Source organism: Triplophysa rosa, linkage group LG17 (assembly GCF_024868665.1).
Source record: "Triplophysa rosa linkage group LG17, Trosa_1v2, whole genome shotgun sequence".
NCBI lineage: Eukaryota > Metazoa > Chordata > Actinopteri > Cypriniformes > Nemacheilidae > Triplophysa > Triplophysa rosa.
The window spans coordinates 10,528,572-10,551,110 of record NC_079906.1 but is presented as its reverse complement, the minus strand read 5'-3'; the positions used below and the strand labels follow the sequence as shown (position 1 = coordinate 10,551,110).

Genomic DNA, 22,539 nt, shown 5'->3' with positions numbered 1-22,539 from the left:
GACAAAAGCAAATAACAAAATTGCTAACAAACATACAAAAATAAAAAGATATAATCTAATTTTTTTTATAAAACTACAATCAAATTAAAAACAAAACCAACATCTCTGCTCTTTCATCATTTATGTACACTCTTATGTACATATAGAACCGCTGAAGAACCATACAGGGGCTTAACAGTTTCTTTATATGGAAACGGTGCTAGATAGCACCTCGGTCACCCCAAAAAACCTCTGCAGAACCACTGAAGCACCAAGATATGGTGCTATATAGCACTAAAAGTGGTTCCCCTATGATTACGAGCAAAGAACCACTTTTGGTGCTATATAGCACCTTTTTTTTTTCTCCAAATTATGATACAATATGATCACAATATAATTTTCTTTATTATAAAACATAAATGCTGTTTATGTTTCTTTATTATAAAGGTATAAACGCCGTTATTTTGCAGAATTAAGCTGCTCTTGTCTGTACAGTAAAAGCATACAATAGAGTCAATCAAGCTCCAGAAGGACAAAGTATCAATACAACTTGTTTTCTCCCTTTCAAAACTTGAGTTTTTCAAGTCATTTGACAGTTTTATGTGAGAAACAGACTGAAATATAAATCAGTGTTTGCTCCAAATCTCTACATCTGACTAATCCAATTTGCTTTCGTGCAAAATCTAAATGTCTTGAAGTGCAAATGGAACATGAGCTGTGGTGGAGCAATGACTGTCCAAATACAGTCGACATTTACTTACTTGAACGAACCAGACCAAATGATTTGAGTGGGCAAGGACCTGTGTGCCAACACATCCTGAAATAGTGCACCGGTAAACCACTGGCTTGTCTGATAAAGTCTGATTCATGAATCTATAGACAGACAGTAAGTGGGCGGAAGGGCTCTATTGTTAATGCATGTGCTGACATGACTCCCCTTGTGCTCGGTACAGCACAGACCCCATGACCACTCTCCCCGCTCCCTACAGCACCAGACAATTAAGACTTAAATATACGACCGCTGCTGGATTTGCAGACAGTGAACACAGAAATAATGCAGAGGCTTGTGGGAAGACGGCGTCAGCCATCCGTGAAAAAATCGAATAGGCCCATAAAATATCAACAGCGAGGACTCTGAACAACATGGGACTGATGTTTAACATACAGAAAGCAAATAGCTTACTCTCACGGGAGCAGAATTATTAAAGAGGAACGTAAACGGCACCTGGAATGATCACACAGCTTACAGCAGATAATATGTATTAATACAGAATGCTGAGCAAAACAGCATTTAAAATGGTTTAAATCAGAAAATTGATATTCTCACAAGCTGACAGGATGCACAATCATACACTCCCGCACTCAGGACCAGCAAGAGTCAATTGCTTTATCGACAGCTCCACACGGCCTCTCCCCTGAAGGCCCTAGCAAAGACAAAGCACCCGCTTCTGGCCCGCCTCACCCTACCGAGCAGTACAAGACGTGTCCAATTAAAGCAGCCACCTGTTTTGACAGAGCTGAAAATGTCAGCCAACGCCACCCGAGGCGCAGTCAGCGTCACGGCCAACTCATTACATATTCTGCCTCTGTCCATTCTTTGCTTCCTCCGTTAACACTCGGTGAACAACCCTTCAGCCACTCCACATCAAGCCCTCAGCCCTGAAAACAGCCGCAAGAGCTTCGTTCGCAGCTTACGCGCATGTTGTTTGTTGCTGGATTGTTTAAGTGGCTCTTCCACCCACAGCTGATTTCTTTTAAAAAGTGTCTGGGTCAAAGTACTGAGAGCAAAATGTTGTATTTTATGGAAAGCTTAAAGGGATTGTTGGTGCATCCAAAAATAAAAATGATGTCATCCTTATTCTTAACTCTTAAAAATAAAGGTGATTAAAAGATTCTTCGCAGCGATGTCATCGAAGAACCATTTTTGGTTCCACAAAGAACCTTTCAGTGAAACGTTCTTTAAAGAACCATCTCTTTCTTTCCTTTTTATAATCTGAAGAACCTTTTTCTCCACAAAGAACCTTTTGTGAAACGTGTGTTTTTATTGGTCTGTTACAGCTACAGTAATAAAACAAAAGAAAATATAAAATAAAATTGAAATAAAAATGAAATAAAAAAATCTAAATTTTATAGAAATAAAAAAAATAAACAAAAAAATAAAATAAAGTTTAAAAAGTTCAATCTTCAATTAAACTTTTTGTAAGAAAACCAAAAAAATTCCGTAACAATTGACCCTTCGCAAAACCCCATCCCTCTTCGTTCCTGTTGTTATGTCCGATAAGCTTTCGATATCAGCCATGCACTCCCAGTGTAATACTCCCCCGGGGGAATAGTGAAGAATTTCTGGAAAAATGACACGCTGATTTCAGACAGAAAGGTCTGCAATATGCATTCGAGGGATACATTCAGGTTTTGAGATAACTTTAACAATAATTATACCTATAATTGCATCCACACCAGCAGACGATAACATTACGTTAATTCTAAACTCGCATGATGCAGTAACATTAGGCTACACAAATAGATGTATAGCTAACCAAAATGTGGTGTATCAAGGGCTCGGCATAGTCCAGCCGAATTGCGCTTTCGTTCTGCGTTTGGGGGTAAAACGAAGCTCGAAAACGTTGAGAGACGGTATAGTGTTTTCGAACAATCCAACACGCCTTTGTTTCTGGAGGCGGGGTTTACGTGACGTATGCAAATAAAATAACGCGTTATTTCCCACAGACCAGGCGGCGCTACATAACACACCCACCTATTACATAATGGCCATGGACCAATGGTGGCTCGAGGGTGTCCGGCCAACACGAACTTTCCCGGAGAGTTCTGTTTGGTTTGCTGCGGCGAACTAGTGAAACGAATTGTCGTTTGGACCAGATTTTGTTCGAAATCAGGTCACAGACGGTCGTTTTTCGATTTCGAATGTAGTATGCCGAGCCCTTTAAGTGTTTATGTTTACTCTGAAATTTGTAGTAATGACAATTTTAGAGTGAGAGAGAGTAACTTTGGGCAGAGTTTTGGTCGGCCGTGATCCTTCTTTATGAAAACAAAAGTAAACTTTTAAATATTAGTTAAGTACAGAAAAGAATAACAATCCATCAGTGTCTTAATCTTTATTTTTGTTATATTCCGCCTTAAAACACCACTTGCCGAACACTTTCATCTGTAATTCGTACATTAATGATTCCAACAATATCGTGTCTCGTATCTGTATTGGTATAGTTGTGATGTGAACTCTGCTAATCTCCTTCATTTAGAATGATTTTTAAAAGTTATAACTTATTTATCGTTTATGTTTATAGTGTGAACGTTTATTAAAGTTGGGTACATATCTCTCGGTTTACTATTACAATAATTATAAAGCTATTTTTCATATTAATCACCAAAGCTCTGCTACGCCAGGTTTGTCAGATAATATCGGCGTTATGATTGGTCAGATCGCCTGTCAATCAAACTGCTTGCGAAGGGTCAATTCTCATTTTGTGTTCAACAGAAGCTGAGTAAACATTGACAGATTTCTTTTAGCTCTTGATTTGCCTTCAACAAAACAAAACAATAAATGATTTTTCCATCAGAATACATGTTTGTGTAACATTAAACTGTGATTCTTACCCTCTGATCATGGCAAAGGAATCGTCGCTAGAGAAATACGAGGCTCCGGGAAGAACTGTGACAGTTTCTTTACCTGAGAGAATGAGGGTGAAATGTGAAGAGCTTTTATTAAGTGCTCTGAATGGACAAATTAGGATATTAAAAAGCAATTTATGTAATGCTAATGCTGTATAAAGGTCTAAGTATGAAAGTGAGGGATAATTATTACCAGCGTTGATGAGATCGGCATCAACCTCTTCCTCAGTCGGGTATGGACCCTGAATTATTCAAAAACAGTGCTCATGAATTTATGCATTTATGATGAGTGCAAAATCAATCAGCTCACATTAATAGAGAAATAAGCGTGACAAACAACAACAGCGTTTAAAGTTAAATGGAGCTGAACGTTTGATTGTTCTTTCATGTAGATTAAATACAAATCAAATACATAATGCTTTCAATGTACCAATTACTTCTTTCATATATGATTGCTATTTTAGATACTGGAAATATATGTGCCGCTATTAATATTCATCTCATAGAAGACACAGATACAGTATCTCACAGAAGTGAGTACAACCCTCACATTTTTGTATATATTTTATTATATCTTTTCATATGACAACACTGAAGAAATTAAACTTTGCTACAATGTAAAGTAGTGAGTTTACAGCTTGTATAACAGTGTAAATTTGCTGTCCCCTCAAAATAACTCAACAGGCAGCCATTAATGTCTAAACCGCTGGCAACAAAAGTGAGTACACCCTTTTGGGCCCAATTGACCCTTCGCTAAGCCACGCCCGAAAACCGCCACAGGCCAATCGTGGTTTAGCAACCGTAACTAGGCGCGGGAGGTCTGTCAAGCTTTCGAGAGAGGGAAACATGCCAAAGCGTTGTGCGTATGGATTGTGTAAATCTGATAGCCAGTATCCTAAAAGTTTGGACGGGGTGGTGGAATTTTCCCGAAACCTAAAACCCAAGGGGAGAAATGTCGGACGTGGATCAAGCAGTGTGGAAGGCCTCATTCACAACTAAATGTGAGACATTCTAAAACGCTTAACGTGAAAAACGCTTAACGTAGCTTAACGTACCTAAACAGTGATCAAGGAAAACCAAATTTCTGTCAAACCTTCCTTGTTTTAAACACTTGCTGCTGTCAAGAACGAGCTCTTGTTCCGTGGATAAAGTGAATATCACGTTAAGCTTTTTCTCCCCCATAGAAGTCCATTACAAGGAAACAGCTTAACGTGGCGTAGCGTACCTAAACAGCGATCAAGGAAAACCAAATTTATGTCAAACGTTCCTTGTACTAAACACTTGCTGCTGTCAAAAGAATGAGCTCTTGTTCCGCGGATAAACTGCAACGCCAGTTAGCCTACTGACGCAATAGCGACGCGAGCATACGTGCCACAAGAACGCACTGTATCATCTCATTTATATTTCTGTCCCTTTTTATCAGAGCTTTTAGAAACATTTGTGCTGTTTTGTTCTAGTTTGCTCCACAGGCTATTCAGCTTGATGTAACAACACTGAAGCCAGGAGTTAGCAACTTTATTGCCTTTCAGCCTCATTTCTTAATATTGGTTTCAGACAGGGCATAAAGAGGCCCCTACTGCACTTTTTAACACAATACACGGTGGCTTTTGAAGTATTAATTACAACTAAAATGACAGAAATTTGTCTAAGCCCCGTTAAGCTGTTTTCTCTTATAATGGACTTCCATGGTGAGAACGCTTAACGTGATATTCACTTTATCCGTGGACCAAGAGCTTGTTCTTTTGACAGCAGTATGTTTATTAGAAGTCAAATTTGACAGAAACTTGGTTTTCCTTTATCGCTGTTTAGGTACGTTAAGAGTTTTTCACGTTAAGCGTTTTAGAATGTCCCACTAAAGGTCGACAGGATTAACAAAAACACCTATGTTTGCTCCAAGGTAAGAGCACGCTAATGTTAGCTAGCTAGCTAACTCAGCACATCATTGCTTGGAAATAATGACGGTTCTTTGTTCATAATGCATATATTTGAACGTAAAATAAGATGATTAAAGGCAAGACGGAAATTTGTTTGTGTTGTTGATGATGTATGGCTCAGCTCAGCATCTCTGGCTCTTGCCAGGTCCAAGGCGTAGATTAGACCCACGACTTGTGAGCAGTAGCCTGGCGCGCTACTAAAATATAAGCGGGAGAATGTTATGATTCATAGGCTTTAGCTTCAATTTTGATTAAATTATTTTCTAATCGGTTGCATATTATGTCGTGGATATATCCCTCGAATGCACACTGCAGTCCCTTTTGTCTTGCTCTCTCAGATATTTCACATGTTCGCCAAAAATGACTAATTATCTCCTTGGGAATGTCTGACATCGGTGCATACACACTGTAATACACTTGCCAGGCGTGAAAGTTTGACAGGCGTAGCAATAGTAACTAAGGAGGGTGGGGCTTAGCGAAGGGTCAATTAGCCATTTTCCCTCCCCGGTGTCATGTGATTCTTTAGTGTTACAAGGTCTCAGGTGTGAATGGGGAGCAGGTGTGTTAAATTTGGTGTTATCGCTCTCACTCTCTCATACTGGTCACTGGAAGTTCAACATGGCACCTCATGACAAAAAACTCTCTGAGGATCTGAAAAAAAGAAATGTTGCTCTGCATAAAGATGGCCTAGGTTATAAGAAGATTGCCAAGACCCTGAAACTGAGCTGCAGCACGGTGGCCAAGACCATACAGCGGTTTAACAGGACAGGTTCCACTCAGAACAGGCCTCGCCATGGTCGACCAAAGAAGTTGAGTGCCCGTGCTCAGCGTCATATCCAGAGGTTGTCTTTGGGAAATAGACGTATGAGTGCTGCCAGCATTGCTGCAGAGTTTGAAGGAGTGGGGGGTCAGCCTGTCAGTGCTCAGACTATATGCCGCACACTGCATCAAATTGGTCTGCATGGCTGTCGTCCCAGAAGGAAGCCTCTTCTAAAGATGATGCACAAGAAAGCCCACAAACAGTTTGCTGAAGACAAGCAGACTAAGGACATGGATTACTGGAACTATGTCCTGTGGTCTGATGAGACCAAGATAAACTTATTTGGTTCAGATGGTGTCAAGCGTGTGCGGCAGCAACCAGGTGAGGAGTACAACGACAAGCGTGTCTTGCCTACAGTCAAGCATGGTGGGGAGCTACAGTTCATTGAGGGAACCATGAATGCCAACATGTACTGTGAGATACTGAAGCAGAGCATGATCCCTCCCTTCGGAGACTGGGCCTCAGGGCAGTATTCCAATGTGATAACGACCCCAAAAGAAGCTGAGTGTAAAGGTGATGGACTAGCCAAGCATGTCTCTAGACCTAAACCCTATTGAGCATCTGTGGGGCATCCTCAAATGGAAGATGGAGGAGCGCAAGGTCTCTAACATCCACCAGCTCCGTGATGTTGTCATGGAGGAGTGGAAGAGGACTCCAGTGGCAACTTGTGAAGCTCTGGTGAACTCCATGCCCAAGAGGGTTAAGGCGGTTCTTGAAAATAATGGTGGCCACACAAAATATTGACACTTTGGGCCCAATTTGGACATTTTCACTTAGGGGTGTACTCACTTTTGTTGCCAGCGGTTTAGACATTAATGCCTGTGTGTGGAGTTATTTTGAGGGGACAGCAAATTTACACTGTTATACAAGTTGTACACTCACTACTTTACATTGTAGCAAAGTGTCATTTCTTCAGTGTTGTCATATATAATTAAATATTTACAAAAATGTGAAAGTGAAGTGAAAGTGACCTATTTGTCAGGTATGGTGACCCATACAAGAAATGTGACCTCTGCATTTAACCCATCCAGAGAGTCGTGAACACACATACACCCGGAGCAGTGGGCAGCTATCACTGCAGCGCCCGGGGAGCAAGTATAGGGTAAGGTGCCTTGCTCAAGGGCACCTCAGTCGTTACCCGCCGGCCCTGAGAATCAAACCGACAACCTTCTGGTCACAGTCCAACTCTCTAACCATTAGGCCACGACTACCCAAAAAATGTGAGGGTTGTACTCACAGTATTCTGTGAGATACTGTAAATTTACAACATAATATGAACTTCAAAAGAAGCATTTGCATCTCTCATTAACATGAACCAAATAAGGAAACAAATTTCATAACAGGAATTTTATATTGCTTTTGTAAGAGTATTAAGCAATTAGAAAAGGAAATCTTACCAGTCCCAGAATGCCATTTTCACTCTGCAGGTGGACTTTAATATCTGGTTTAATGAAATTACTGGCCAGCATGGGGATTCCAATGCCCAGGTTTGCTAAAAAGATTATCAAACTGCATTAACGAATTACCATCAGAGATAAAAAGAAAATATTCTTTTCTCATGAACAGCCCACTTTATTATTTTCATTAGTCTTCATTTCATTTATGATGCAAAAACCTAAAAGGTCTAAGCTAATATCACATTTGTAATGTTTCATAAACGTACCGTACATTCCATCTTCAAACTCCAGCGCGGCCCTGCGAATAATCCTCTCCCTCACGATATCAGAATCTTTCTTGGGTTTGGGCTTTTCTGTCTGGCCTTTCCTTACCGTGCGCCTCTGCAAAAGGTCAGGTAGAGGGGTAGCAATAAGAGAGAGATGATGGAGGATAAATGGATAAAGAGAAACCGATAGAAATAAGACGAAACAAACCTCGATTCGCTTCTCATAGTGATCTCCCTTGACAATTCTGTGGATGTAGACGCTGGGTATTTGGATGTCTTCCGCTGCGAATGTACCAACGTCTACAATCTCCTCCACCTGATAAGACAGAAATCTTTAGATGTGCTATAGGATGGCCTGAGATGAGGACTTTGTTACAAATCCTTGGTCTGTGTTCAGACTTGACTTCTTTTTTGAAGCTGCTAACGTTTGTTTTACATTATTATTCTATGGAGTAAACAAACCACGCAGAAAACGCGAGCCGTGCCTCTTTCTCTCTTCAAATGACCCGCGGTCCGCGCGCGGCACTCCGAAAAACTGCGCGTCGCAATCGCGACGCCCCCTATTTGCCCACACGTCTACATTTAAAATAACGAATATGCACGCGGAAAAGACGCGAAATGTGAATCGGCATCTTTTTCTGCAGCTCAGAGCATCTTTTGAGGTTGAAAAAGTTAAACTTTTCTGAAAAAAAACGCCTTACGTCAAGCTCCTTTTTCACAGCTAACCATAGTTAGCATAGTTTTGTATAAATGTAAGTTTAATTTTCACTTTCAACAACTTCTGATTGCATTTCCAGCAAGAAATTAGTATTATAGTTTTTAAATATGTGATTAATTATTGCAAAGACGCTCTTTGTTTATAATTCAAATAGACTTCCGTTAGGCCCGATTCAAATTTGCGTCTTTTCCGTGTGCATATTCGTTATTTTAAATGTAGGCGCGTGCAAATAGGGGGCGACGCGGTCTCTAAGCTCATGTGGTGCGAGCACATTTTGGCATAAAAAGAGGCTGGATTTCTCCGCTTGTGTTCCACTAAAGTCAGGTTTGAAACTATATCAGTCATTAATGACATTTCTATTTTGGTTTCTATGCAAGCAATGGTAAAATCAACTTTTATAATGTTTAAAGTAAACTGATGAGAGTTCAGTAGTAACAGATGGTTACCATGACTTATGGTCAAACGCTATTTCAATGTCAAACGCTTCTTCACTGTCCCGTATCATGATCCACCCTCTTCTGCTTCTGTCTGGCTGCTATCAATCACAGTTGAAAGTATATTCTACATTTTAGATCAAAAGGCCTGCGAGAAGGACAGAGATTCTTCAGATTTTACGAGAAGAAAATGCTTTCAGAATTCAAAGAGTTGGCCTTCAGAGTTGTTACACATCATTCATATGGGTGGCTTTGGAGCTACGGAAATTAAATGAAAATCTCACATAAGCAGCCTCATCGAGCAAATGGGAAAATGTTTACCCAGCTTTCTTTGGAGACCAGAAGGGCAAAAATAAAATAAATAAAGTGCTGACAGCAGCTGAAGTCAACTAAATGGATTTTCCATAAACTGCAAATGTCAAGTTAAATACATACACAAACCCATCTATTCATCATTTGACTTTTGGAAGAGTAAAGTCAGAAATCAAAAATGACAAATTTTTTTTATGGAATATTGGAAAGTATATTAAAAATAATGTATTTGTCCATGTTTTTTTATTTATTTATGTGCCCTCTTTGATCAAAATCAGACGCTCTCACTCTAAACTTCTTTGTATGATGTACGTCTTGGCCTGAAGGTGGGACTATATTGACTATATTGATTGTCCAACGGCCAGGCTTCCAACTTTCAATAATCCAATCAATTCCCAAAAGACAAAATAAAGCTCTTACTACATGTTTCTAATTCCAGAAGTAATAACACTTAATCACAGTTCGGAAGAAAACACCATTGCAACTTCGGTCTTATGTCAACATTACTTTAGGGGACTTAAAGTGATAGTTCACCCAAAAAATCTGTCATCATTTACTCACCCTCTTGTCATTTCAAACCTGTATGACTCTTTCTTCCGAAAAGAAGACATTTTGAAGAATGTTAACTGGCCTCCATTCACTTGCTTTGGTTTTGTATCCATAAAATTGAAGTGAATGGGGGCCAGTGTTGTTCAGTTACCAACTTTCTTCAAAATATTTTCTTTTGTGTTCTGCGGAAGAAAGTAAGTCATAAAGGTTAAATTAACCTTTAAAGAGTAAATTATGACAATTTTCATTTTTTGGTGAACTCTCACTTTAAGGGCAAACTCTGAATTTGAAGAACTGGCTCACTTTCAATATATGAATTGGTCTAAACTAAACTGGCCATGCCCGACTGGAAGTTTAATTGCAATGACAAGAAAACAACTTTTCTAGAAAAAAGTCTATTCCCTTTAAATTTCACTTCCCTTATTGCAATTACAATCCTGTAAATTAAAATGTTTCATCCTGTTTGCTATCTCAATTTAAATTCTATTCAAGTTCTCAGTGGTGAGAGCATGGCGCTAGCAATGCCAGAATCATGGGTTCGATCCCAGGGATTGCACATACTCAGTACCAAAACGTATAGTATAATGCAATGTAAGTCTCTGTGGATAAAAGCGTCTGCCAAATGCATAAATGTAGTGTAGTGATTCTGTTCATCACATATTTCTTATGTTGCAGATATGTTTCTATCTATATCCTGCTATGTTGAATTTTGATGTTGTACCTTGCACAAATCCCCACACAGTGAATTAATGTGCCATGGAGAGCGCAGAGAGCGGCTTTTAAGGACCAAAATAGGCTCTTAAAATACTGAACAAAAATCTGAGGCTCTGATAAAGGCTCAGGGGAGAAAACGCACTTTGCCGAAAACCAAATCTATGCACCCAAAGCGCCTTTAAGCCTGCAGTCGTGCACAAACAGAGAACAAAAGGCAGGCTGCCGTGCCATCCAAAAAACCCTAGCAGCACACCAGCGTGACTTTGACTGTCAGTTTCGATAGGCTTGCATATCATACATGAAGGGACGTTTCAAGAAATTAGTGTGTATTGAGTTGTCCTTTGCACGCAGCACTGTTAAAGAGGGCAAAAAGATGACCCTGGATTGAGCAGTGTAGCTGTTGTCATGGTTACTGCTGGTGGCGTTTGGCTTTTTATCATTAGCTGAGCTGCACAGGGCGAAGAATCATTGAGACGCTCAAGCTTCTAGACAGCCTGAGGGTCTATAGCAGAAAGCAGGATGAAATCTGCAGGAGTTAACGATAATCTCTCTGGGGAGTTCCATACCCCATTAACCCTGTATGTGTACAGTTACCATGTACAGTAGGATACAAACAGACACCACGTTTCTTAAAGGAATAGTTCCCTCTTTGCTTATATACTGTAGTTGCATTGAAATGTTCTAATGTAAATCTGTAAATTTGTAGAATGAGTAAATAATAAGAATTTTCATCTTTGGGGAAACTATTTCTTTAAAGTGACAGTAAGGGTGGATGTATACTTAGCTAAAAATAATGCTTTACATTGATATTTTTAAATTATATTATTTTAATCATAAATGGTGGTATCTTTACATAGAGAGACACGGTCACGGCCAAAAGTGATGTCCAACTTTCGGAAACACTGGTGTCTTCGAGTGTAAACTAAAGCTCATCTTTACGAATTTAAAGGAACAGTTCATCCAAATTCTGTCATCATTTACTATCCCTCAAGTTGTTCCGCATCTGTATCAATTTCTTTGTTCTGGTGACTACAGAGAAAGATATTTGGAAGAATGCTTGTAACCAAACAGTTCTTGGAAACCCTTGACTACCATAGTAGGAAAATTTGCTTTATACATTTATTTGTTCTGTTAAAGATTAAGCAAAAAATTACACACAACACATGCGCAAAGCTTACTGAGCCAAGACACAGAAGTATGACTTCAAATATACAAAATGTTTTATGTAAAGTTTTTATTTTTCCAAGCATTTTCAAGTTTATCTGAAATAAATACATATTCCCTGATATGCTGCAGTTTGCATTTTTGCGGAAAAATTTTTTGTCAAATAAGCATTTTAAAAGTTGAGCGTTTTATCCATTTTTTACTACACTTCATATTTTGATGGTTTAATCTAACTTGAGGGTGGACAATAAAATATGTAAGGAATAATTGACGACGGGCCGTTCAATTATCGAAAGTTCGCGTCGTGGCCGTTACACCTCGGGTGTGCATTAACTTTCGATAATTGAAAGGACCGGAGTCAATTATTCCGCTTATACCACGGTCACAACACCACAAGACGTTGTTACGATGTTTTATGTCAAGACATTTGTATGGTATTTGTCCCGGAATGCTCTTGCTGGTAGAACTAATTTCTTACGCATCTCATCTGAAGGCGTTGCTTGAGCTGCATATGCAGTTTTCCGAGAGCGAGAGGAAGACAGACAGTGCACATGCATACGCGTTTGCTTCACTGAGAGTGAAAAGACAAATATCTATATTTGATTTGTTTTCGTCGTATTTAACACCCCTGTCGTATAAGAAAAGTATTAAGAGAAAAAAATGTGACACGGAGGTTTCTGCGCCAGCTGCGGTTCTCGCAGTGGCATAGAAAGCTTCCTGCTGTGTGTTTTAAGTCCCGTTTACCCATTCCACAGACGAATTTAACATGTTGTTTTTGTTATGTTTGTGCTTCGTGTTTTATCTTTAACCCGATGATTGTGTCATGTAGTTTGCCGTTACCTTTGATATATGCTTTAGTTTTTCGTCTGAACAGTCCTGTACAGTGCTCTCGCCATTGTTGTTCAAATGCTGTCCATAAATAATAGTTATTTCTTCTCAGACAATGGAATTTGCCTGTCACTTTGTCTGTTGTTAGATACGTATTCACTGGTGGACAGTAGGCTACATTTAAGTTAAACTGGGCGCAGTGATATGGAACTGTAATTCGGTCGACAAATCTGGAACTACTTCATAGGTGTGCGTTTAACTGAAAAATAATGCACACCCGTCGAACGTTCGTCAGCCAATCAGAATGAAGCATTCAACAGCCCCGTGGTATAAACTCAAAATATGTCTCCTGTACATTCTAGAAAATGCTGGGATATTTTCAAACATTGGGTCAAAAAGGGACAAAACCAGCCATTGGGTTAGAAATTAACCAATGCTGGGTTGTTTCAACCCAAATGTTGTGTCAAATATGTATAATATATTTTCTAGGTTAATGTAACTCAACTGTTGTACCTTTTGGACTATGAATGCTTTAAATAATGCTGGGCTATTTTCAGTGTGTTATTATTAGAGAGAAATGACAGAGATAGAAGTATATCTCTATGGCATATAAAAACGCTTTATAAACTGTTCTCCCTCTCTTTAAATCATTGACATTGACTGTTACAAATCAATGTATCGCCATAAATGCATTATCTGTATATCATATATTCACTATGTACACAGCAGGAGTAAAGTCAGATATTAGCCCCATCAATTTGCCTACAGTAGCATTTGCACTTCAATGGGAATGTAAATAGGCTTGATGTCTAAAAAAGAAAGAAAACAAGGATACAAAATCCTTGAGGGATACAGATTAACCTTTTTTTCAATGGTTTGTTCTTTTTTTGGACCTTGTCAAAGCCTGTTAAATCTGCAGAAGCTGATGGGCACATGTTACGAAACAGTCTGCGTCTCGATATGAAGCATTTCAATCAGTGTATATCGCTCTGAATCAGGCAGGTTAATGATTATGCATTCATTTACTGTTATTTCACATGACGTGTCATTTACAGAGCAACAGATGCCGTGCAAAGAAACATTAATATGAAGCTTGATGAAACAAACAAATCTAATAAAGGCATGCATGATTGAGTTAGCTGTAGGTGACTTTTCAAAAATAACAGAAGGTATGTCTGGAAATAGGTTGCAGTCTTGTCTATTTCTACATTCTAAAATTGTACTTTTCTCTACTTTCTCCTCTCCAGATGGTTTTCTTCTGAGGCAGGTTCCAGCTCAGTGTGTGTATGCTAAAACCGAGAGGAAACTCTGCCTATCAGCCGTGAGCACCTTGAAGGGCTGTCAACCTGAGGCTAAATACAATTACCACTTCACTCAAGTGGACCTTGAGGGGGAAATATGAAAAAGGGGATGTCCAAAAATACAGGTAAGATTTAAAACCTTGTAGTAATGTAAAATGGAGTAAGTTTTCATAATCTATGCCAAGAGCCAAGCGGAATAAAGTTTTTGCTTCTTGGCTGAAGGAGATAACATATTTACGAAATGCGTTCTGTAGAGCAGTTTGTCCGTTTAGGGCTACTGTAGAAACAACATGACAAGTACCATGTAAGGGGACCCGCGGTGTATGTAGATAGAAATAGCTCATTCTAATGTAATAAAAACATAATGCTTCATTATCTTATAAGGTCTTTATAAACCTCTGAAGACATCGTTGTATATATATATTATATAGCATTTCTGTAAACAGATCCTCCATAAAATGACACACTGGACCTTTAAGATAAATAAATGTCAAACTACAATATTAACAGTGGCTGATGATCTTGGCACATTAATCACTATTATATATTATGATATTCAGCTTTCATTAGGACAAAGATATAGAGATGAATCTCTAAATTGAATCAAACAGAATATCCCTACATAGACACAAATATTTTGCAAGGTGTATTTGACTGAATAACATTACATTTAACAATATTCCAGCTCTCCCTCCCTCACAACGCCCCAGCTGTTGCGCTGGTAATTTATGTGCAACAAACCAAAGGATAATCAGCGTTTTGAAATTGGACAGTGGTAGAAGGAGAGATAATACCTTTAAGGACGGATTTCATCAATAACCAATTAGCCTCATCCTGGAAAACCCATTTCGTGCAACCTGTAGCTTCAACAAAATGTGAAAAACAGATCGGTTCACTACATATGATGTGACCAGCAAATACAGTATAGCCTTGTTGAACTCACACTGCCCTTGTGTCCCACAATGCTTTGGGACCCTCATTGTATCTGCCATAACAGGATAACTGGAACATGCCACAGACCTGCCGTGAAAGCTTTCGTTGCCTGGCAACCACTGGGCCAAATCGATTATTTTTCACCTGCTCTATTAATATTACTTTTGTTAGTGCATGTTAATTTCCTTTGCTTAATGATGATAATTGTCTTTTACAATTTAATACACATTAAGCAGCAACTATCTAAAGACGAGTCCGATATCGTGATCACATCACAGCACAGCGCTCGTGTGGTCTATATAGAATGAAATGAAGGTGCTGTTTCCCGCCGTGACATGTTTTAGCCATCAGCGTTTTCAGCGCCTGCCTCTGACAGGCAACGGGGACGTTTCTCTCCATTGGCAAGCCTCATCAGCTAGCTAATTGAGAGGAAATAATTCAACATGGATGCTGCTGTGATCTGGGTGATCATAAAACACTGTCTTCCATCCACTATGCTAAATATGGCCTCAGCTATTTTGGAGTGAAAATCTGACCGGAATGCAAAGGAAATACTACATGAAGCTATGAAATAAAGCACTCCCAACAGAAAATACAAAAGGGTCCAAACGTCTATTTTGCATATATTTAATAAAAATATTGTTTTTCCAATACAAAAATGATTTGAGCAAAAGATTGCAAAAGGTGTCTGCTTAGGCAGGCAGCATGTATTGCAGCATGAGTTAGCATCGTGTGTGCCTCAATGATTGTTATTAACAAATTATTAGCTTTATAATGTTTATTTTTGAATCATAATGTTTCTTTGTTTTACCTTTTCAAAGTCTTACAATTTCTGGGGTTTAAATTAGATTTTGAATCAAAGGCTTGATTTTGAATCAGGAGTCTTAACTAGGACAGTCACAATTTTACCTATGAAATTATTGTGGCCAAAAGATTTATAATAATTATATTATCGCAATATTTTCTGAAATGTTTTTAAAAATAAATAAACAATAGAATAAATTCATCTTTAAGTTATTTAGTCTTGTTTTGTCCAATGAATCACAACCAAAATATGACTGTAGGGAGACGGAGAGAGAGTTTGTAACCACTGTGGATCCTACAAGGGAAAACTTTAAATCATTGCTAAATTATTAACGTAGAATAACTATGGATATTAACCATAGGTTTTAATATCACAATTATTGTCTTTACCTGACATATATTGTGACTTAGTCTCAACCTTTTGGTCACCACTGTACCTACAGCTACATAAACCAGAAATAGACTCCCCCTACAGACGGTTTCATCAGACGCACACGCCTGGCCCAAAGTTGCCTTCCGGTCTGTGTTTGTTGATTGGTCTGGCTAATGGCTAATAATACAACTATTTATATATATTTTTATATTAATATATAATAATAGTTTTATTGTATAATAATTTCTATTGAATAAACCATTTGTTGAATTTTATTGTATATTAATTGTATTAAATAATTAATTTGTTGAATGGGTCGTTTAACTTTGTCGCATTTAGGTTTAGCCAAGTAACTGTTCTTCTACTGGTAACCCAAAATAATACTGGCTAGACATACTTTTAACTTGCTAGCTAATGAAATGTACTTGTTATTTCTTCTGCTTGTTATCAGAAATAATATACAGGGACATTCTTTGCAGATGCGTACCAGAAGTTAAGTTAGGGCCACTAAAACGCACATGAGCAGTAACGTTTGTTTATGTTGTTGCTTTGAAACCGTCTGGAAAAAACAGATGTGCCAGAAATCAAATGAGATGAATATATCACCTGTATTGAACCAGTCAACTGTTTTCTATAACTTATCCTCTGACAAAATACCCCATTTTCATTCTGAATCCCTGCAGTGAATGCTGAAGGATTCCTGCCACAAACATCATCTTAACCAGTCAGAGTCAGAACTCAAGACACACATTACTGCTCAGCACTCCACCAACTCATTCATTCACCAAGCAGGGCGACTTTCACCACCGGGTGCACAAACATGGGATGAGGCCTATAACAATTACTGTGTGTTCAATGAACAGATAAGCTTACAGTATCTTTAGTGGGTCTGCGATAACCGTATTATGAGATGATGTTGGGCTGTAAAAAAGATTGTATTGCTGTATAGCTATAATAAAGATTGGAAACCAGGCAAATAAAAGCTATGATATGCTGATAGAATATGAAATGATTGCAGAAGAAAAGCGAAAAATCTTTCTTCCATATGATAAAGTAAAAACGTGAGGACTAGTTCCAGAAATATCTGCCTGCATTCAGTAGTGATTTTACTATAAACCGCTTGGATCCAAGCTTGCAGGATTCAGGAGGCTCCTGAAAGACCACATTAATTAATGTAGTTCGTTCACGGCAACTGAAAATGCCTTTTGATAAGTCTTTTGTTCGTACGTGCGCGTTTTGAACAAAGGCTTAGATAAAAGCATATTTGATATGCAGACAAGTGTTTGAAAAGGGCTCTCGCTAGAAAGGAAATGAAACAGGAGCGAATAAGAAACAAAAACCTCAAAGATCCAGATGAAACCGACAATTTGTAAAAATAATCAAATGAAGCACAGGACGACAGATATTGGAGAATTAAATTCAGAGACATGATAACATGATATAGGGATGATCAGCGCTAAAGCTAGTTGTCACATGGGAGGGTTGTCACAAGGGAAACTGAAGTTTTGAGTCATGATTTTAAAATTCGATTCTCCTGCATAAAATTTGAACACCACCAAATATTTACATTTAGGGGTCAAGAGTATACATCTATTCAGGGGAATCCTTCACATTTTGATTAAAGCAAGCAATTACATGTGTTGTAAAATGTATACATATAAATCTATAGTTAATACAGTATTTGTTGGTCAAAACAATGGTTTGCTATGTTTCCATTCTACTTTTTCCATTTTTGCTTTTTAATGAAATAGGTGTGTTTAGTAAAAATCTAAAGTGTAAACACAAGAAACCACAAGAGACCAAGTGATTTGAAGCTACTTAATGTCACTGAAAACCTGCAGATTGCACATAGCTGTAATACTATATGTATAAAGCCTGTAGATTGTATAAAGAAGCTGTACTTACTCACCTCTACTATTGTGACCTTGGCTGCCTTGCACATAGGCTGGTTGAAGTTTCGTGCTGTTTTTCTGATGAAAAAAACGTTATAAGGTTAAAAGCATTACTTAACATCAAATATGTATATAAAACTGATGCACTGTATTAAAATGATGTAAAATCTTTTTTTTCTTAAATAATCTTTTAATAATATTAAAACCATAGAAATTTAAGCAGGCCCATGCGTAATTCATTTTTATTGAAACAGTGCAACCTTGTGGTAAAATCAAATACTGCATATTACTTTGTGTCCTGCAGATAAATTGAATTTATACAATCATGTCATTATATTGTCAAGGTTTAAGGTGTTTTTAACTTATCTTTACATCCACTATTTTCCAATCCAATATAAAAAACATGACCATTGTCCGCCAACACAAAGTTGTATTCTACGTAGGTTGTTTAAGGCCTATGTTAGAAATTCAAGTTATTTTTAACTTGTGCTTCTTTGACTGTGTTATGAATTTAGTCAAAAAAAAGTGTGGTTTATGTTGCCTTTCAGTATTGCCTGTGGGCATGTGTTAAATGGAAACGGCAAGGTGAGAAATTCAGAGTTATTTTCAGGCTTGGGCAAAGCACCAGCCACGCCAGTGAACATGTGATTGAAAACTTTGCAGTTGGAGGAAATCTTTACCTTCTCTCTGAAGTGGAGTGCAATAACCTAAGAAGGGGATTAAAGTGAAGAACATTTGGGTACCTGAAGATAACATTTCCTGCTTTGTCTGCTTTCCAAGCTTTGACCAGAGCGAAGTCACCCGTGATGGCTTTCTCCATGATGAAATGCCTGCCGTTAAATTCACGCACCTGTAATGGAACACATTCAGGAAGAATTGATTTAGACTTGAAAATCTCAGAGAATCCTGTATGAATTTTTACATATGAATGCATTTGGCATCATTATTATTATCTTCTAATTACTTTAAATCTTCCAATGCACACAGAACATTAGAAGATGCTACAAAATTTAGATTTTATCATCACGTCAATTGTCTAGACGTCACATCCATGAATTTAGCATTGCTAGTGCAACGCCCTTCCATAAGTTAACAGAAGGCCTTTTTACTCATTACACTTCAGCTACACATAGCAACATCATCAGCAGGCTGTTTTATTCTAGCACACAGTAGGAATGGGAGATAAGTAGCAGCTCTGACCTCTCTGGGTTCACTGGCGATGGCGATTGTGCCGTCTTTGTTGTATTTAATAGGAGAGCCGCCCTCCTGGATCAGTGTGCCATAACCTGTGGCGGTGAAAAAAGCAGGCACACCTGCTCCACCTGCCCTGATCCTCTCCGCTAACGTTCCCTGTCATCAGAAGAGTCAGACAGAAATTAACACCCACCTGATATGACATTTTAAACAAATATAAAACCCCATATACAGTGGGGTCCAAAAGTCGGAGACCACTATGTTTTTATTCAAATTCAAAAAAGGAATTAATGGCAGGAATACACTACAAGACTTTTAAAATCGGAACAGATTTTTTTTTAACTAGACATCATACACTTGCAGACTTTTTGAAAGTTTCAGATAGAAACACACTAACTGATCAAATCTGAAGACTGGCACAGACTTTCTGCAACAAGTCCAGACTGAAAATCTGGGCAAAATCTGAGCAAAAGTCTTGTAGAGTTATTTTAGCCTTAACTCATGGAGTTTACAAGTTTGTGCAAAACTCGATGATTCATGTTCCCAGTATGTTCTATAAACACACATAGATTAGTGGCTTTAAATAGATTTTAATCCCAGAATTTCAGTATATTCTCAGACATTTGGACCTCGCTGTATTTTATAGAATAAAAATAGACGGTTTCAGTGGGAACAATATGAACACACTTATGTGGCCCAAAGGTAACTTCCGGTAGTCCTCCGCAAAGAATCAATAAATGTATTTAATATAAATAAAATATCAAATAAATTGTCAGAACCAAACACAGACCGGAAGTTAACTTCGGGCCAGGCTCGTGCTCCCGATGAAACCATCTATATAACAAAAGCAAATAAACTGAGATATGTCAGAGACAAAATGTGCTTCTATGATAAATGGATCTGATGTTTATGCTAAAAAATGGAGTGCCCTCTCACCTGTGGGGTCAGCTCCACCTCAAGCTCTCCGGCCAGATACTGCCTCTCAAACTCCACATTTTCCCCCACATACGATGAGATCATACGCTTGATCTGTTTGGTCTTCAGAAGCAGACCGAGGCCAAAGTCATCCACTCTGCAGAAAACAAGCACAACTAAAACATCAAAGATAATAGTTTGTGCTATTAATGTCATCTAGAATACAGGGATCATCTCAAACAAGGCGATACTTAAATGAAACAACTGAGAACTCTATAAAGTCTCATGAGCTATGAAAGAGCAATTACTTAAGTAATTCATTAATTATTTCTCACTTGTAGGGTTTAAATCCACCAACATTCAATTACCTGTCCAGATACCACATCACTTGAAAAACAAGTATACATTGTTTAGAAAACTAATTTTCAGTACAGGCTGAACTATTGTTGGGAAAGAAACGTGTTTTTTAAACGGGTCTAAACTCAGTGTCAAATAAGCAACTGAGATTCAAGTCATTAAAATTCCAAACACGTAGAGAATACTGAGCCAAAGGCCACACAATTCATTTTTACAGCCTGAAACATAGAAACATTTTACAGCTCTCTGTGGTCTCTCCGGTTCAGTGTGTACGGTGGCTCGATACGGTTATTGAAGCAGTGACTCAAAACTGATTTTGTCATCCATTAACAAATGGCATGACTTACTGTGACTTGAAATGCACTGAGGTGTGAAACTGAAGCAAGCCGTGTGCTAGCCATTTTCACATTTTATACAGAGTTATACATCTGCAGTAGAACAGATTTGGACAGTTTTACAGCTTAGCCGGCTAGTTTGAACAACACAGCCAGCACTTTACCATACAATCTACTACAAACAGACACCAAAGTCAGTTTACCTAGTGGCCATTTTGGTAACGGCTCCACGTATCGCAAGTATATCTCCAAGATTACATTTCAATAACATATTTCTACTTACAAAAAAAACAACTATAACATAAATCAATTTTCAGATTAGGGTGGTACAGCTAAAGCAATCTATCATCTAACACATACTAAAATAAATGCTGTATTTAGCATTACAATTTATGTCAGCGCCCTAATTCCTCTGACAGACATACAGGACACACTGAAAGATTTATGACAGTCTGTCAATCATAACAATATACTGGTTTAGATTAGGGGTTTACATGTTAAAGCCAAAAGCATTCTGATGAAACATAAGGGGGAAAGTTTGATGGCAGTTAATACAAACAGTTACATGTTCTAGTTTCATTCATTCAACAGGGAGTACAATCTCTTGTCACGATTTCTTCAGCAGACCGAGAAAGGTTGCAATTAGATGTCTGCTGTGTCATTCTTTGTTCTCATTAACTTTCTCCTAATGTGTCCTGCTCACTTTACGTATATGCTGGCAGAGAAAACACAATAGCCTTTTGTGCTTAAGAGTTTAATTTTAAATGACAAGATAAAAGATACTCTCAAAGTCCCTATTTAGGTCAAATGCGCTGAGAATTCAATGAGGCAAAAAGATCTGACTTCCAAATTTCATTAAAGTATAATGTAATGAGTAAAGCAATTACTCAAGTGTGCATATTCTTTTATTAGAAGTATGTATTTTATGTTTTTATATACTAATCTACATGTATATAATACTGTGGCAAAACTGCGTAGGCCTTTTAAGCATACAGTAAAAAAGTACACTAAAAGTCACAAGCTGGGCGTCAAAAGTATCAGCAGGGACTGTTGATGGAAAAAATGTTGCATAGGAAACAGTGTCCTTCTGTGCGAGCAATGCATGTTAATGCCAAGTGCTGTGTGATGCCAGTTTCACATTACATTCATAGCTGAGCAGTCTCTCTCTCTCTCTTTCTCTTTGGTAGGACAGAAGCATTTCTTCACTACAGAGACTCTAGACCCACAGAGCACGTTTTCTGACAACAAACGATAGGCTTCAAAATGTCAGATGGGAAAAAGACAAACTTCAAGTACGAGATTGTTGCATGTGGAGTATTTTATATTTGTGTAGACTCTTGAGGTTTTCCAAAAACGAACTCAGAGTGCTTCAGAAGACTTTTATTCTTGGATAATTGTCAAACAGACCACTAGAAAGTCAACAGTCAGAGTCTCATATTAGAGATATATTGATATGTAATTCCATAAATTCTATATTTAATTTTATTTTTAGATCTTACATATAGACGGTTTCAAATAAACAACATAAACAAACGTTACTGCGTATGCGCGCCTTTGTGGCCCAAACTTAAATTCCGGTACACATCCGCAAAGAATCGAGTTCTTGTAGATTATTTCTGATAACAAAAGAAATAACAAGAAAATTACATTAGCTACCAAGTTAAAAGTATATCTAGCCAGTATTATGTTGGGT

At 38.1% G+C, this 22,539-nt stretch overlaps 1 protein-coding gene across 1 annotated transcript in view; it reads right to left on the bottom strand.

Moving 5' to 3' along the window:
- oxct1a (3-oxoacid CoA transferase 1a) overlaps positions 1-22,539 on the bottom strand; it is a 42,264-nt gene that overhangs the window by 16,010 nt on the left and 3,715 nt on the right. The window contains exons 4-12 of the mRNA XM_057356368.1: positions 20,176-20,311; positions 19,246-19,395; positions 18,789-18,895; positions 18,063-18,123; positions 8,232-8,339; positions 8,024-8,138; positions 7,758-7,852; positions 3,800-3,848; positions 3,592-3,664 (exon numbers count right to left, since the gene is read on the bottom strand). Of these exons, the coding sequence (XP_057212351.1) occupies positions 3,592-3,664; positions 3,800-3,848; positions 7,758-7,852; positions 8,024-8,138; positions 8,232-8,339; positions 18,063-18,123; positions 18,789-18,895; positions 19,246-19,395; positions 20,176-20,311 (894 nt within the window). The remainder of the gene's footprint in view (positions 1-3,591; positions 3,665-3,799; positions 3,849-7,757; positions 7,853-8,023; positions 8,139-8,231; positions 8,340-18,062; positions 18,124-18,788; positions 18,896-19,245; positions 19,396-20,175; positions 20,312-22,539) is intronic.